The 18,874-nt window shown below is 37.8% G+C and overlaps 1 protein-coding gene across 1 annotated transcript; it reads left to right on the forward strand.

The window, feature by feature from the left end:
• Positions 1-15,802: 15,802 nt before the first annotated feature.
• Positions 15,803-18,629, forward strand: ACS10 (ACC synthase 10). Its single transcript, XM_068462492.2, has 4 exons — positions 15,803-16,531; positions 16,643-16,771; positions 17,488-17,648; positions 17,752-18,629. Exons 1-4 carry the CDS (start codon positions 16,061-16,063, stop codon positions 18,605-18,607), a joined length of 1,617 nt encoding a protein of 538 aa, XP_068318593.1. The 5' UTR covers positions 15,803-16,060; the 3' UTR covers positions 18,608-18,629.
• The last annotated feature ends 245 nt before the right edge of the window (positions 18,630-18,874 follow it).

The raw sequence follows: 18,874 nt of genomic DNA on the forward strand, positions 1-18,874 counted from the left end.
ATGGGTGTTACACGACACGACTTGTTAAGATATCAGATATGACACAAAAATAAAACGAACACAAAAGTACGATACGAATGTCAGGTCTAATAAAAATCGTTCCACTAAAAAAATGGTTGTTATAAAGATAAGATTGTTGCAGTCCTATCGGATTAGGAATGTGATTGTGTAAATACTAATATATCTATGAGTATCTTGTAGTTACCTATTAGGAGTTGATTACCTATTAAGAGATGTAATCCTATAAGGGTAAGGATTCTACCCTTCCTACTACCATAAATAAAGGCATAAGGGGGTGATACAACACACACCTCATAATTAAATCTCTATCTTTCTCTTTTGTTGCCGCGGCCCCCTCTCCCTCTTTATCTTTATACAGTTCAGTCAAATAGGCCTACAACACGTTATCAGCACACTCTTGCCAGAAGCTAAGGAACTGAAGGATCGTAGAAGGAGGCTATCTTCTACAAATTCAAAGGCTTTCAATTCTTTTCTACCAATCAGGTTCTTCTAAAATAAATTAAGATATTTGAAAAAAAAACCTTGAAGCATGAAAACATTCCCCATAATGCATGAACCCCCTATATTTATATTTTCCTTTCAATTATATATATCATATATATGTTCATATATTTTGTCAATAAATATAATTGTTCATGCATTATGCATATATGCTATGTGGAATTGTGAGTCAACGAATCGAAATTAATTTAGAAGTAATTAGGGTTTTTAACCCTAGAATTCAAAAAAAAAAAAAAAAACAAACAAAAAAAACAAAAACCAAAATTTGGGATTTTTGCAGCACCACCATGCTGACCAGAAGCCTAACCATGTGGCGACAAACTCCAGGACGGTGTCTCCGACGCCTTAGACCTTACACACAGCCTTCTGGGCTTGCTACTTCCTCTCGGACCCAACCAAGCCTCGGCTTAGGTTGCCTTATACACGAGCTTGTCCCTGACACGGGCCTAGAGCCCCGACCCTTCTACAGTAACCTTCTTGGCTTGCTGGACTGGTTCCCTATCTTGGCCCAAGCCAGCAACTTTGTTGCTGGGCTTTGTTTTATCCCCGGCCTGCGAAACCAGAAGCCAACCCATACGGCTAGGCTTGTCCCTACGGCCCACAATTGAAACCCAGCTACGACGGGGGTTTCTTTGCAAAATCGCATGCCAAGTATCATTCCCGTCGTGAGTCTAACTTTGCACATGTAGAAATCCCCGAAGCGGTTACTACATCCATGGAGGTTTGAGATTTTCAGAAGGCATCTGCTCCTATGGAAGAATAAATTTTAGACATGTTTTAGAGTGTTTAACCCCTAGTGGCCAAATCCACTAGGAGTGGCCGAACACCCCATCCCTATTTCTAGGTTTAAGGTTTAATTTTCAGAAAAAATTTCTAAGTCTTTGGAATTATATGTTTGATTTTGATTTGTTTTGAACTTATGGACAATTATTTTTTGGATATTATTTCTCGAATTGATTTATTGAATGAATGGAATTATACTTATGCATGTGACCGATTCAATTAATTTATTTTTAGGTATGACTAGTGGGGAAATTAGTTGTCTGGTTGATAGTGCAACTAAGCACACCATATTGGGTGAGAAACACTATTTCATTAACTTCGTACCTAAGAATGCACCTCTGACAACCTTCTCAAGCTCATCCAACTTGATAGAAGGATATGGAAAGGCCTGTATTATGTTGTTCAATGGTACTAAATTAACCATTAAAGAGGCAATATATTCTCCACGTTCCAGAAGAACGTTGCTGAGTTTTAGAGATATTCGAGATAATCAATATCATGTTGAAACCACTGAAGAGAATGGTTTTGAATTTCTTTGTGTCACTTCTTATGAATATGGTTGGAAGCGTATTCACGAGAAGCTGGAACGTTTCCCGAGTGGGTTGTACATAATAACCATTCGAGCCGTAGAGACACCATATGGCCGGCCCTAGTGCTGGGTTCGAAGACACTATCTTGCTTCGGCATGATCAAATGAGACACGCCGAATGAGATATGATGCGCTGTATCCTCAAAGTATCTCATGGGCATCACTTTAAATCTTATCCTGGCCATCCGTTTTGCAAAGCATGTTCCTTGGGGAAGTTGACCATTCAACCCTCAATTACAAAGATTATTCACGACCCCCATAAATTTCTCCAAATGATTCAAGGGGATATTTGTGGACATATCCAACGAACATGCAGACCATTTAGATACTTTATGGTGTTGGTTGATGCATCTACACAATGGTCACATGTCTGCTTATTGTCTACACACAATGCTACATTTACGAAACTCCTAGCATAAATTATTAACCTTAAGGCTCACCACCCTGATTATCCGATCAAGTCGATTCAACTGGATAATGCTGGAGAGTTTACGTCACAGACCTTTGACGATTACTACATGTCTGTTGGGATTGAAGTTAAACATCCTGTACCCTATGTTCACACCCAAAATGGCCTAGCAAAAGCTTTCATAAAGCGCCTTCAAATGATAGCTCGAATTTTGGTTATGAGAACCAATTTGCCGGTATCTGCCTGGGGCCATGCAATATTGCACGCAACTTTGTTGGTCCGCCAGAGGCCTTCTGCTACCTAACCTCATTCACCATTATAGTTGGTTACTAGATATGAGCCTGACGTCTCGCATTTACATGTATTTGGGTACGCAGTCTATGTGCCAATAGCGCCGCCACTAAGTACCAAAATGAGTCATAAGAGAAAAAATGGGAATTTATGTTGGTTATGATTCACCATAAATTATTCATTACTTAAAGCTCTTGATAAGAGATCTCTTTACCGCACGTTTTGTGGATTGTCACTTCAATGAGACAGTATTCTCGTCGTTAGGGGGAGATAAGAATACTAACGTTCCTGTAGAACGCCGCGAATTATCGTGGATTTCCCACTATGTCTCATTTAGATCCCCGCACGCCTCAATCTGAAACTGAAGTGAGACGCATTCTAGATCTTCAAAGCATTGCTCAAAGCATGTCAGATGCTTTTACTAATTTAGCAAAGGTGACGAGATCACATATACCTGCTACAAACGCTCCTGCAAGGATGGACGTACGCAAAACAATCGTCGTGGAAGGTCGATCCCGAAGGTGGGGTGGCCGCACCTCCCACACAACAAGGTACACTAGCGACTAGCCAATCACCTGCTTCTATCCTGAAGCGTGGCAGGTCTCCTAGTTCAAAGGATTCACAACCCCGGAAAAGGAAAACAACACAAACTAGTGACCCTAGTCTGAATCCGACCATTGCTTACTCATCCGTTCCAACGTATGAGGTTATTTTAGATTAAGATGATGCTTCAGATGAAACATGACAGCCTCCCGAGAATCGTGAGATTTCGATCCATTACGCCGTATTGGATGAGGTTTGGAATCGGAATGAGATGATAGTCGATGATGCATTCGCCTATACCATTGCTTCCGAAATCATGCTTAGCAATAACATTGAACCACGCTCCATTGATGAATGTCGACGTAGAATGGATTGGTCAAACTAAAAACAAGCAATCTATGTCGAATTCGATTTGTTCGCGAAACAAAAGGTGTTTAGGCATGTAGCTTCTACTCCACCACATGTGAAGCAATGTGATACAAAGCACGCCTCGTAGCACAAGGCTTCTCTCAACGCCCTGGGATTGATTACGAAGAGACGTATCCCCCTGTAATAGATGTCATAACATTCCGCTACCTTATCAGTTTGGTAGTTTCCGAAAAACTGAATATGCTGCTTATGGACGTGGTAACCGCGTATCTTTATGGGGATCTAGATACGGAAATGTACATGAAAGTTCCAGAATGACTTCCATTGATTGGTTCAAATAGTTCTAGACCACGAAACACTCTCTCTATTAGATTTAGGAAGTCACTCTACAGATTCAAAGAATCCGGACGGATGTGGTATAACCGTCTGAGTGAATATTTGAGAAGTCGAGATTATGTGAACAACGAACTATGCCCATACGTGTTCATTAAGAAGTCACATTTCGGATTTGTGATTGTTGCAGTTTATGTCGATGACATGAACCTCATCGGAACTCCTGCAAAGCTTGAGGAAATTGCCACGCACTTGAAACCATAATTTGAGATGAAAGATCTTGGGAAAACTCGATATTTCTCGGCCTGGAGATTGAGCATTGTTCGAATGGAATCCTAGTACATCAATCGAACTACACCTAGAAGGTGTTGCGATGTTTTAATGAAGATAAAGTGAAGCCTTCGAGTACTCTTTTGGTTGCTCGGACTTTAGATGCTAAACGAGATTTTAGAGCCTAAAGTTCCATACCGAAGTGCAATTGGTGCTTTATTATACTTGGCTCAATGCACTAGACGCAACATCTCCTTCGTTGTTAATCTTTTGGCTGGATACAACAATGCGCCTACACGCAGACAATGGAATGGTGTTAAAGACATTTTCCGCTACCTTGAGAGTATGATGGATTTGGGCTTGTTCTACACCCTCGAGTTGATTTTAGCCTTGTTGGTTACGCATATGTTGGTTGTCTGTCTGACCCACATAGGGCACGTTCTCAAACGGGTTATGTCTTTACCGTTGGAGACACCGTATATCTTGGAGGTCTACCAAGCAAATGCTAGTTGCGACTTCTTTGAACCATGCTGAGATTCTTGCCCTGCATGAAGCCTCACGAAAGTGTTTTTGGTTGAGAATAGTTATGGAACATATTCGAAGCACTAGTGGTCTTACTTCCGTCGTTAACCTTCCTATGACGATCTTTGAAAACAATGCAGCATGTATCGAGCAGTTAAAGAAGGGATACATCAAGGGAGACAACACCAAGCACATAGGGCCAAAGTTCTTTTACTCTCACCAGTAACAAAAGCATCAAAACATTGAAGTCAAGCAAATCCGTTCCCAGGATAACCTGACCGACCTCTTCACGAAGTCACTACTTAAGTCTACTTTTCAGAAACTCATCCAAGGAATCGGTATGCGTAAATTATTTGAATTGAATCGCTTGTAGTCTTATTCATAATTTATGTCTAACTCAGAGGGAGTATCCTGAAGCATACTCACTTGATCTTAATGTACTTTTTTTTCTATGATTAAGAGCATTTTTCCCACTATGTTTTTGCTACCTAACGAGGTTTTGATGAGGCACCTATCCTAAGATGATCATACTCCGTTGAGTTCACTACTTTCGTCTTGTTTGATGTTTGTTTTAGACATTATGCATACTTCTCACCTTTCTCCTTAGTCTATGAGTTTTCCCCATGCCTTGGGTTTTACCATAGCGAGGTTTTATGAATTTTACTACCAATGCATACTTACTTACTTGTGTTTGAGACTCGTGTTCACCCTTTATACCGACAACTTCATAAATTGTTCTACCTCATCTGCTGAAGATTTGATGTGACGTTTTGTTTGAGTATTTACACACTCAAGGGATAGTTTTGCAGTCTTATCGGATTAGGAATGTGATTGTGTAAATCCTAGTATATCTAGGAGTATCTTGTAGTTACCTATTAGGAGTTGATTACCTATTAAGAGATGTAATCATATAAGGGTAAGGATTCTACCCTTCTTACTGCAATAAATAAAGGCATAAAGGGGGTGACACAACACACTCCTCAGAGTTAAATCTCCTTCTTTCACTCTTGTTGCCGCTGGCCCCTCTCCCTCTCTGTCCTTATACAGTTCAGTCAAATAAGCCTACAACAAGAATAGGATTTTGAAGAAGGAAACACAATTTGTGCATATTAATTTATTAAGAAGATTCAAAAAATATTTTCGATGACAATAAAAATATGATCACTCTCTTTTAGATATCAATTTAGAAGAATAAACAGATACACTCATAATGTTTTAACCTTGATCATTGATATCAAATTTAAGAGTGGGTGATCTTTTATCACCAAGTGACTAAGCAAACGGGACTAAAATAATATTGTACAAATAATCAATAACATTTATTTTTATTTTTGTGTAAAAGATTATGAATGCAAAACAAGCAAGACAAGTTGAACAATTTTGTAGTCATAGTTTGTACATATATTTTATGGAAGCCTTTAAGGGAAGAGATCTTTTATTATTATTATTTTTTTATAAAAATGGGAATTAGTTATTTGGCCCACACTACATCAAGGTTTAGCGATCAGAATTGTCTATTTTTCAAGCTGCACCTTATAGATCATCCTTACAAAATATTAGCCAATTCGGAAATATTTGAGACATTTAATTAAGCTCAAATAAATTAATGAACATTTTTTATTCTTTAAGAAACAATGAAATTTTAACGTGATAATTAAATAAGCAAATGGTTTAAGATTAAACTGAATTTTTGCAATGATGATCTATGAATCGAGACTTATAAAACAGACAATTCGGTTCGTTGAAACTCAACGTGGAGTGATAACAAGTCCCCATTTTTACCCAAAAATAGAGATTCTTTTGGACAAGGGGCTGTATAGTTTATATACATAAAAACGAAAATCCTCCAGGAAAGAAATAATGAATAATTGAGCATTTGGTGAGGTTTTTGTGATTGAATGAGAGAAAGAGTAGTTGGTAGCTTAAAGTTTCAGACGTGACAGAAAACGTAAATGATCGATTATTCATTTATTCCATTTTTTTTTTTTCCGGTGATTCATTTATTCTACTTAGGTATGAGGAGTACATGGATTCATTAATGTGGTATTAATTTGTTCTAACATCGGAATATCGGATACCTTTCCTTCACCTACCGCTACCTACTATATACTACTACGCATGCATGCATAATATTACAGCACATGAAGCAATGGTCCTGAATGTGATCGCGAAATGGGAAGACGATCGGTGTCGTGTCGTAAGGAAGTATACAGCTGTGTTTCCTTTTTGTTCATATGAAAGTTCTACTATGCAGCGGGCTAAAGTCATGCACCGGAATAGGAAGAATTCGTTTTAGGTGGTCTTCCGGTGACGAATATTGGATCAGATTTTGAACTGTTTATTATGAAGGTTAGGGAGAGGAATGTTTGAGGTTGGTTGTGGTGACTTAGGGATGTGCTTTTCTCTACATGGTTTGAAGTCCCATCGGATTTGCGATTCTAGTTTTGGTGAACTAGGAGTGGTTAACGTATGATATTCTTACCATCTATTTGTATCATCATCAGTACGATCTCTTTAGTAAAGATGAGACTCACATGTATTGATGAGGTTTATCTCTATTAAAAAAATATTACAAATAAATCGTAAGTGTAACATTACTTTTCGTTCATCAACAGGAGCGTGTTTTGTTTGTCTTTTTTTGATTTTCGATTTCTAGTGGCGTGTTCTACTTTAGAATTTTATTTATTTTTATTTTTTTTACTTTGTGCCCGGGCGACCTTTTAAGTCTAGGCTAGTGTTGTAATTCTCATGAAAGTTTCATTTAAAAAAAAAAACAAAAAAAAAATATTCAACAGCGAGTAGTCAAGAATTCAACGGTCACAGAAGTCAATGCATAATAGATGTGACATTGTTGAATGAATAATATTTATCTACTTCAAAAATGAGGATGAGTTCCTATTTAAAACGGTTTGTTTTCAATTCATAGAATTTTGTGTTTATGATCAAAACTGTTCATATTATAAATTACTCTATTGAAATATTAGTATTTGATTGATCTAAATTCATGTAATTTAGAAAAGATCGCCTCTGCCAAAAAATGAATTAAAATTAAGGTCGTTTAATCATTGAACTGTATAAAAACAGATGAACGAAATGGTAAAAATATTACGAACTGTCTATGTATTTGCCACAGTAAATTAACTAAACGGCCTTAGTTTTAATTTATATTTTTGCAAAGATGATCTTTATATAGTGATTCATAATATGAATGGTTCTAATAATAAGCATAAAACTCTGTGATTCGAATACGAAAAGTTTTGAGTAGAAATTTATGTTCATCGTTGAGTAGCCAAGCATTCAAAATCTTTTGAATATAATACATATGAGATGATGACCTTTCTTAGGTTACATGAATACAACCTCGAAAATAGAAATTGTTAGTGAGTTGTGTAGTAATTAACTGCACTGAACTAGAAGGATTATCACTTCGTAGTTTATGTGCAAAGAGTTACCTAAGGAAGAAAGAAAATATGGAAGTGGTCATGTAAATTGCAATTATCATATTGGCAATTTTTAGGTTGTCAATTGTTATTGGCACTCTAAATAACGTTTCGTCGTCCTAGTGTAGAAATAAGAAGGAAAAAAAACAAGTATAGGATGGCGATTTTACTATGAGAAGTTCAATGTTGGTGAAAGAAAACAAGAATTCTACATTAAAAAATAAATAAAAAAGTCAGTCGTATCTTACAAGTAGTAAAACACACTGTGAGGATCCTCGTCGGATCCTCTTTGTAAGGATCCCAGGGATCTTCCATTCACATCCGTTCATCGTACATCGTGTAGCCAGTTTTTGTCAGGCACTGTTTATATTCAATTTTAAATAAAAAAATTTAAATAATTTATGATCGCACGATGTACGATGAATGGATGTGATTGGAGGATCCGATGGAAATCCTCCTGGTAAAATGCAAACTGCGAACAATATCAATGATGATTAGTAGTGAATTATTGATCTGTCTTTTTAAAATCTTATCAAGAATATACTTCAACTTCCTCCTTGATCTTTGACCTTGTAACACTTGTGCTACTTTGTTTTTTTTTTTTTTTCTTTTTTTCCTAATAGATTTTTGGCGTTGTAATAGTGAATTATCTCAGTGGTTAGAAAGTCTTTCTCTTAAACCTCCTCCTCTTAGTAAATAGTTCATGTTATAAGATAAATAAACAAATTAGTTATTTGGCACTCAGATTCTTGTCCCTTTTGGGGTTTTTCTTGGTTTTCACTTGAGTGAAATCTTCATGTAGAAATTTGGACAACTGTGGGCTTGGAGTCTTATCGTAGAGATTATGTGGGCTAGTCCATTATCTGGCTAAGTGGCTTTTGGGCTTAGCAAATAAATTTTTTGAAAACTCTCTAAATCCATCATGTTATATTACAAGTCTTAATAAATAAGGTAAAAAAAGTAAGAAAACCTTCTTCATAAAATGGAATTATCATATTGTTAGTCTTCATCTCTTAATCCTATTTGCTTGCCAAAAAAAATCTCTTAATCCTATTGCTTCCGTTATAAGATCCACTCTTCAGTTATAGATGGATCTATGTCCAGTTCTTTTTATATTATACAATAAGTTAGCAACTTGTTAGAACTTTAAGGTTTAATTTTTTTGGTTTTAAAAACGACACTCCACTTTAATTTAATTTATATTGTGGAGTTAGGGGATTCAAACTTGGGTGCATAAGAATGAGCACATAACTATACTCACGTCCACGTTTTAGATTTTTAAATTAATTATGTCTATACAGGCATAGGGTTTAGGGTTATATTGATGTCCATTTTGTTTCCTTTTGGCTTATTTTTAGTTACGCTCTCTAGAACTTGATTTCGATTCTACTTTGCCATCTGAAACTCAAAAAGCTGCCACTTTACTTCTTGGAACTCATTTTTTATCCCATTTTGTCCCTTGAAACTTGAAAGTCACTACTTTACTCTCTGGAACTCGATTTTGATCCCGTTTTGCTCCCTGAAACTCAAAACTCGTCACATTACTCCTTGAAACTCAAAATACGCTTTACATTGCCTTGTTTCTATTTTGTTAAAAATAAGTTCATTCATTCAAAATTTTTAAGTGGTAGTATGCCTAATTTCCTGCTGAAATAATATAAAAAATAATGAAATCAATGAAATTAATGATAAGGTGACTGTAGGTGGAGGAGAAGGGATGAATGTAAAGGCAATGGTAGAGAGAGAGAGAGAGAGAGAGAGAGAGAGAGAGAGAGAGAGAGAGGGGGGGGGTCGGAAAGATGATACCCATGAATTTTTGTTTTTTTGTTTTTTTGTTTTTTTTTTTGTTTTGTGCCGCATCATTCATAAGTGGGACCTAACTATGCCACATAAGTAAACATAATGGTTATTAATGGAATATATAGAAACAAGCCAAAGTGGAGTGAACATTGAGCGTTAAAGAGTAAAGTGGTGACTTTTGAGTTCTAGGGGCAAATGTGGTATTGAAATTTAGTTCCAAGGAGTAAAGTGGCAAATTGGCGATTTTTGAGTTTTGGTGGGCAAAGTGAGATTGAAATTAAGTTCCAAGGAACGTAACTAAATATAAGCCTTTCTTTTTTTAATAGAGCTATAGCGTTGGTAGGTGGATTAGATGGTTAGCTGTTAAAAGGAAGAGAATATGTAAAAATTAAACTCACACCATAATATATATGATTGCTTTATGCCATTATGATAAATTGTCATCTACGACTTCTATTTTGTTTCTAGAACGATGCATTATATATAGTCTTCAGTTTTTACTGTTGGCCAAAATCATCATGTATTAGGCTGCATCATGCATGAAGCTGCAAAACTAGTGGTGCTCACCAAATATACAAATATAAAGCATTTTCTTAGACAAGTTGCAAGTCCCATATTAATGCCAATATAAAGCCAACAGTTACGGCTGGAACTTGATTTTAACAAAAGCCAACCCAGTAGGCCATATTACCACGTACCTTCAGACCCTCCAACCCGACTTAATCCCTCCCAAACAAGATGTCTTTGTTTTCTGTTAGAAGATGCGTAACCAGCTAGGTTTTGCATGCAACACAAGCCTCAAACATCTACGTCAAACTATCTGGAATTTTCTGCACATAATTCAACTAAATAATGCAGTGTTGAGTGAGTAAAATAATTTTTTCGTCAAGTTGTTTCTATCATGTGACAATGAGTTTCACGATAAATTTTTATTTCTTATTTTTACATAAGTCATTATATAGCCAGATCATTTTTTTTTTCTTACTTTACACTTCCGCAATATATAACAGCTTCAAAGAAAAAGAAAAAAAAAACACACACACACACGCACACATCAAATTGATGAGGCATAATATATATATATTTTTTAGAGATACCGAACAAATTTATCCAAAAGCTATATCAACATGTTTGATGTCAAATCTGGAAGCATTTTGTAATCAAAATCCAATAAAAATATGTCCTTTAATTTAAAAACGAAAAATGGTATAGAATCACGAACCATAAGTCACATTCAGAAGAATGAACACAAACTTATTAAAGCTTGCGTGATCCAAAGTATACGACGGGATTAATGTAATCCAATCTTTTGAAGTTTAACCACATTGGGTACGTTGCTTGCAATACTTGCATGTTGAATGCTGACCCCAATACCTCATTTTACACTCAAAGCCTGATCAAAGCTCATATATATTTAATATTCATGTATTTTAATACTTTTCAATCTATTTATAATTAATTTGGTATAAAAAATAAAAATAAAAGTAGAAAATGAAGGGAAAAATAAATGGTCCTAACGCAAAGGCTTGTCAAACTCTCAAATAAAAACAACCAAAACCTAAAGTTTACGAAAGTGACAAGTCAGTGTTTGCAGGACTATCAAAACATGCATGTAGACGTACTAGCAGAATGGAAAACAACGAGAGGGAGAGGTAAGCCTCGTTTCATTAATTGTGCCCTGATGCAGAATCTTACTTGTAATCAGTTGTTTAACCCTTCGAGGACCAAAAAAAAATAACATGAGAGGATAAACAACGGTTAAACAGAAGAATCTCCAGTGTGCATTTTTGTTGTAGTAAATGTTTCATTTTCTCAAAAAGCTAATCTCGTATAATCTTTCTTCTAGGTTGCATAACTTGTAACTTTGTGGTTTGCGGTGGACATGAGAAGTGACAACACCCAAAGCTTGTTTTTCTAGAGTTAAGACAAAGACTTGTTAGGATTGATCAATTATTAGTTGTATAGATTCTACACTTTGCTTGTGTGGAGATTCCTTGCCACCTTGGGATTTCAAATGAATGGAGAACCGTACAAGTTAGTCAGATGTAAATTATGTTGTCTCCTAATATATTGCATAGTATATGAATATGATTAAATTATAGTGCGGAGGAAATTACTATAAAACCCAAAGTAGTTTGTATGGAAATTCATGGGATGACCTCATTTTTAGCAAAAAGAAAAGGATGCAGAATATGCGAAATGGGGCGTTGACCTAAAATGTTGGGTGCTTTTTTCGCAAACTGCTAAATCTTCGTTCAAAGGCACAATAACGAAGATCTAACAGTTAGAAAGTTCAGAATAGAAAACATCAAAACTTATTTTTATTACAAATATTTTACTACTCTAAGTTACACTTAAAAATGGGAATAGAGTTTAAACAAAATACGTAATGAGTTAAAGAAACAATTCTTAATCACTAAAGTGATCCACCATTGCTCGATTTTTTATTATTAGAAGTTTAAATTTGAGGACTAGTTTAAAAAGTTAATTTCCATGTGAGGAGATGCGGAGATGGGCAATGAGCCCGCGATAGTATCTTGAGATCTTATTTTAAGTAGAGACAATTTTTGAAGGAGTACCTTGAACATGGAAGGTTTAATCCGATTTGACATATATATATATTTTAACAAACAATATCATTTATCTTTAGAAGGGTGGGGTTAGTATCTTGAGATCTTATTTTAAGTAGAGACAATTTTTGAAGGAGTACCTTGAACATGGAAGGTTTAATCCGATTTGCCATATATATATATATATATATATATATATTAACAAACAATATCATTTATGACACACCCCGACCGAGATCAGGGCGTGCTGGCCGTCACACGAAGGTGACGTAACCATGTGCATGTGCGGAAGCTAATAAAATAGTAATATAAAAGTACGAATAATTAAAAACTAGCATACAAAGTACTAAAACAAGTGCTAGCGTAAGTGAGACGCTAAATTCAGAGCAAGTCTACAGCAGTCCAAAAGAAAAGATGCGACAATAGTACACTCGAAGGTGACCCTACGCTAGTGAGTATCTGTCAGAAAAGCCGGGAGAACCCTCTGGGAAACCACCGAAACTGCTAAGCAACTAGAACCTGGAGGGGCGCAAAACAAAAGCATGAGTGGGCAAAAACAAAGCTCTTAGAAAACCATTTAGTAAATCACAATCTAACCCCTCGCCGTAAAACCTGTATACTTCCCAGAAAATAACATATGTACGTATGTATAAATATGCCAAACATGCTCAAAGATATGCCAATCATGCTCAAAAATATGCCATGTCGGAATCTCATAATAAAATGCAAGTGCTCAGGTATAAATCATAATAATAACATGTAATCTGGCAGCCGGAGTCACCTAATGTGACCTGTACGGCTGCATATAGAGCTCAAATCTCAAACTCAATAACTGAACCTGCCCACGAGTCGGAACCACCTAAAGTGGTCTGTACGACAGGCCTGGGTGTAACATATATATACGATCTAGTGCTACGATCACGTGAAGGCTGTGCGAATAATCGCGGGTCACCTACGAGTCGGAACCACCTAAAGTGGTCTGTACGACAGGACTGTGCACCTAACTTGGATCCAAGCTGAGCGTGTGGTGCGGGAGGTGAACATCACGTGAAGGACTGTGCCCTACTCTGGGCGGGAGAACTAACACCGGGGGTGCAGGTTATGAGCTCTCTAAGCATCTTAAACTACTACTGAATGTAAATATGAATAACATTTACCTGGCATTTACCTGTACGTCCACAACACCCAATATGCATATGTATATATATATATGCAACTACTAATGCATGTGATGATGCATTAAGAATGATAATATGGTGCATGGCATAACACAAATAACCCATTTTTAAACCATTTCTGGGAATATAAATGTATATAGGTATATACGGAAAACCAAAAGCCCACTCACTGGTAAGTGGATGGGTCGTAGCCCCCCTGCCTCGAGTGACCACGCTCGTCCTCGGGGTACGTATCACCTATACGCGAAATGACTACAAAAACGTTAATTTAAAAGCACATAACCAACTTCTCGTAATAACTTCTCATACATTGCTCAAAATGGACAAATGAATATACCAACGTGCTCTACACAACCTCAGGATCACAACCATATTTTTAGAAAAATTTTCCTCCGCCGCACGCGCCCCCACGCGCCGGCCACGCGCAGGCACGTGCGGTGCACACAGACGGCGTCAACTGACGCCGTGAGGAATATTCCGTTATTTCTAACGGATTCCGTCAACGGCGTCAGGAATATTCCGTCAACTCTGACGGAATATTCCGTCTTTTTCCCCGTTCAATCTCTGGTGCCGTTGCCGGCGCCGGAAAACTGGAAAACCTGTAAACCGTGTTTTCTCACTCGTTTTTCAACCATTTTCCACGATTCTTGCACCAAAATAACACCTAGAACTAGGAGAACACGACCCAACAACTTTTAAGGCCTAAAAACTACAAGATCATACATGTCCACAAACTCCAAAACCGGCCAACTTCGAACCAGGCGATTCCGACGTCCAAATTCGTCCAACGAAGTACTCCGAGGCTCCTTTGGACACCACCAAGCTACCTACGAGCTTAAAAATCCCAAAAACGTGCTAAAATAAGTTTGCATGAATAGTACTCAAAACGGACCACCTCGAATCGACGTGAAAACGTTAGAGTTCTTACCTGAAAATGGTATGGTTGCACTCGCACGGGCCTCACGAGTTCGAAAATGTACTTGGTTCCTTCGATCTGTGAACGTTTGAGTGAGTTGTGTGTTTGTCCGTACGTTTATGGTGAATGGGAAGGGAGAGAGAGACGTGAGACAGAGACAGAGAAAGGGATAGAGACAGAGAGACAGTAAAGGTGAGAGTATGTGTGTGTGTGGCCCAACACCTGCCAACACCACACCAAGTAACCAAAAACATGACGAAAACAAACTAGGGGCAAATTTGTAATTTCACACGTACGTTAACATGAATTTTGGGACGGGCTGTCACAATTTATCTTAAGAAGGGGGGTTAATCCGATTTGACATATATATATAATTTTTTTTTTATTGTTTTTAACAAACGATGTCATCTATCTTAAGAGAGAGGGGGTAGGCTAATCCTCACAATAGGCTAACAATAATATGGTTCAAATTTGCCTTTGGCGAGAATCGAACTTAAGACCTCTCACTTACAAGTGAAGAGAAGTATCACTAGAGTAGCGACATATTTTTAAATATGAAAATTCTTGACACTTAGTCAAATCTTGTAATCTAAACATACTATAGAAAGAGGATTCTAACCAGATTCTCTTTGTGATTAGCTCGGGATTCTCAAATCACATATGTGTATCGTACATCATGCGATAAAAAATTATTGTAATTTTTTTATTTAAAATTAAATATAAACAGTACATGACGAAAACTGACCGCACGATATACGATGAACGGATGTAATTGAATGATTCATGAGATTCTCACAAAGATTATCTAGCAAGAATGCTCTCTCCATACTGTAAAGTTCAATCCATGATCTAGAATCTTGCTTAAAATCAACATCACCACTCACTCATTTTTTAATTACTTGAAGCAAGTGAAGTAAATAAATGCAGCTTACGAGTTTTATGAGCTGAACTAAAAGCTCAAGTTCGACTTATTTATCGGACAAGCATTATATTTAATCTTAGTTCGTGCAAGTTACAAACTAAGTTTGAATGAGCTAAATACAAGTTATAATCAAACTTTTGGAACCAATTAAAACCTAAGCCTAAGTTTGAACCGTCACAAGCACAAAAAGGCTAAAAAAGTATATATAATTTTCTTTAGGAACTGCTATTAGCATTTTAAAAATTTTATTCTGCACTTTTCACAGGTATATTTTTTTTTTTAATTATCAAAAAAATATTTCCACGGAGGAAAGGCTAAAAGAGTAAAAGTGAGGTACAATATCCCACCAAAAATCCCAACGACTAGATCCAATCTTCGCCTCAAACAAAAGGAACGGCGCACATACATAACAAAATCATCATTCCTCAAATCAAATAAGACCCAAAAATTGGAATCACTCTTCCCACAGTGTCACCCACACACCACCCTTTTGCCCTTTGCTGCCCCTCTACTCTTCTTCCTCCTCCGCCTCCATCTTCTCCAAGCTTTGTACTCTCCGACGACCCCAACACCTAATTCAATCCCGCCCCACATGTCTCCAATATGACCCGGACCCGGCCCGCCGACCCATACACCAACCGCTCCAAATCCACTGGCGGAGGCGGCGGAACCACCGGCATGAGAGTTATAGTCCCTCTCCAGGGCGTCGTCCAAGGCAGGGGAGGTCTGGTTTTGGGCTCGCTCATACCGTGCGCCTTGTTCTATTTCCTCCAGCTCTACCTGAAAAGACACCGCTCCAACCCCAACCCGCCTACGCCTCCGCCTTCGCCGGAATCCGAGTCCGAGCAGGCCGGACAGCTGGTGGAACTTCCAGTCCTGCCCAGGTCCCTGTCTCGGACGCTCCTATCGCCGAGGGGCGCGGGTGGACCCGTTTACGTATCGGGTCGGGCCAATTCGGTTCTGAAAGGTGGCGAGTCGCCCTACGACGTTGGGTTGAGGAAGGTGGCGGAGGATCCGTATGACGAGTTGGGTAATCAGAATGGGGTTATTCAATTGGGTTTGGATGAAAACAAGGTGGGTCGAGCTTGCTTTGGCTTGTATTGCTTCAAGTCTTCAGCTTTTTTCAAATTTCAAAATTTTTTGGGATTAAATTTAGACTTTAAATTTGGGAATTTAATGGTGTAGTTATCGTTGGATTTGGTTGGGGATTGGCTTGTGGATAATGCAAAGGATGCGATTCTGGGTGGCGACGAGCTTGGAATTAGTGGTATTGTTTGCTACCAGCCTCTTGATGGATTGATGGAGTTAAAAGTGGTAAGTTTCATATTACTCTTATTTCAAGTTTGTGATTACAAGTTATGTAAATTCCAATTGATATTAGAAGTTATGTCCTTTCGTGTAACGGTCTGAGTCGAATTTCGAATATATTGTTTTTGTTGGTTAACACGGGAACCTGATTTGAGTTTCAATATTGTACTCTCTGTATCGATTCGTATGGTTTGTTTGGTTAATATGGGAAATTGACTTTTGGCTTTGGCTTTCTATTTGAATAACAATTGAGATGTCTAAAATGGTTGAACTTTTGGTGGAATATGCACCCAACTTTTCAGAAAGTGTGTCCAACTTATGACTCAAAATGGTTGAGATTTTGGTGCAAAATGTACCTAATGTTCAAAAGTTTTATCCTAGTCTAGGTCCGATTCAATAATTTGGGGAATATCAGAATAGCAAAGTCACTTGAGACAATCGGTGTTAAGTGGCTAACTGAATGTGGTTTCAATGTTTCTCCGAATGATTTATTGCCTGTAGAATACAATTAATTGCTTGTGAACTTTATAGTTGATAATCTGCACAGGTCGGCTAGAAAATGGTATATCTTTCTAGAAGACTAGAACTAGCAGTTGTTGGTTGAATGCGAGTCTGTTTTCTTATAACTAACAGTTATAAGCACTCCATATAAACAGTGGCAGTCAGTTTTCTTTGCCCTGCATTGAGTTTCTGTGCCCTCTCTAATTTTTCCAGACCTGTAGGCAGTGGCAGGATTCATGTCTCAAGTCATGGGGAAGTCAGTTTTCTTCGACCCCTCGCAAATAGTATTGACAGCCGGTGCAACACCTGCAATTGAGATACTAAGTTTCTGCCTAGCGGACAGTGGAAATGCATTTCTTGTTCCGGCGCCATATTACCCTGGGTAATAACTATTAATTAATGTCGACATTTCTAGAAAGTTTCTGTCTCTAAGTATCTCTACTCTCTAGCTCTAAGAATCATGACTTTTTGAATGTGATATGCAGTTTGGACAGAGATGTAAAGTGGCGAACTGGAGTAGAGATTATACCTGTTCCATGCCGTAGTGCTGACAAATTCAACTTGAGCATAACTGCTCTTGACCGCGCATTCAACCAGGCAAAGAAACGCGGTTTAAAGGTTCGTGGGATTATAATTTCAAATCCGTCAAATCCTGTTGGCAGTTTATATAGTCGTGAATCACTTTACAACCTTCTAGACTTTGCCCGAGAGAAGAACATACATATAATCTCGAATGAAATATTTTCTGGATCGATGCATGGTTGTGAAGAGTTTGTAAGCATGGCAGAAATTGTTGAATCGGAAGATCTGGACCGGAACAGAGTTCATATAGTATATGGTCTATCGAAAGACCTCTCTCTTCCAGGTTTTAGGGCCGGCGCTATCTACTCCTATAACAAGAATGTTCTGGCTGCTGCTAAAAAGTTGACAAGGTTCTCCTCCATGTCCTCCCCATCTCAACGGTTGCTCATCTCTATGCTTTCAGACACCAAATTTATCCGGAAGTTCATTGATACTAGTAGAGAAAGGCTCCGTGCAATGTACCTAAAATTTGTGACAGGTTTGAAGCAATTGGGCATTGAGTGCACAAAGAGCAATGGGGGTTTCAGCTGTTGGGCTGACATGAGCGGGTTAATCCGCTCTTACAGCGAGAAAGGGGAGTTTGAGCTCTGGGATAGGTTGTTGAATGTAGCTAAGCTAAATGTAACTCCAGGTTCATCATGTCATTGTATTGAACCCGGATGGTTTCGGTTTTGTTTTACAACGTTGACTGAAAAAGATATTCCGGTTGTTATGGAACGAATTCGGAAAATTTCCGAAACCTGTAAATCGCACAGTTGAAATATTGTTCATTCATTCTCCAGGTTCAGGTTGCATAGAATTTTTCTTAAGAAATAGCTCTTGCTGTAGCTTCAGAGACACTCTTGTTTAGGTCATTACAGAGCTTTACACTGGATCCAAGAACTAAGCACAATCAAAATTCCAATTGACCAAGTCCAATATAATAGCTCCTTAATTTGAGGAGTAACTGGATGGCACGAGTATACCGTTACGGTGGTGTTCCATGCCAATAACATATGGATGTGTATTAGTTTTTCTTCATATGTT

Source organism: Pyrus communis, chromosome 4 (assembly GCF_041283825.1).
Source record: "Pyrus communis isolate YQ-2024b chromosome 4, ASM4128382v1, whole genome shotgun sequence".
Taxonomy (NCBI): Eukaryota; Viridiplantae; Streptophyta; class Magnoliopsida; order Rosales; family Rosaceae; genus Pyrus; species Pyrus communis.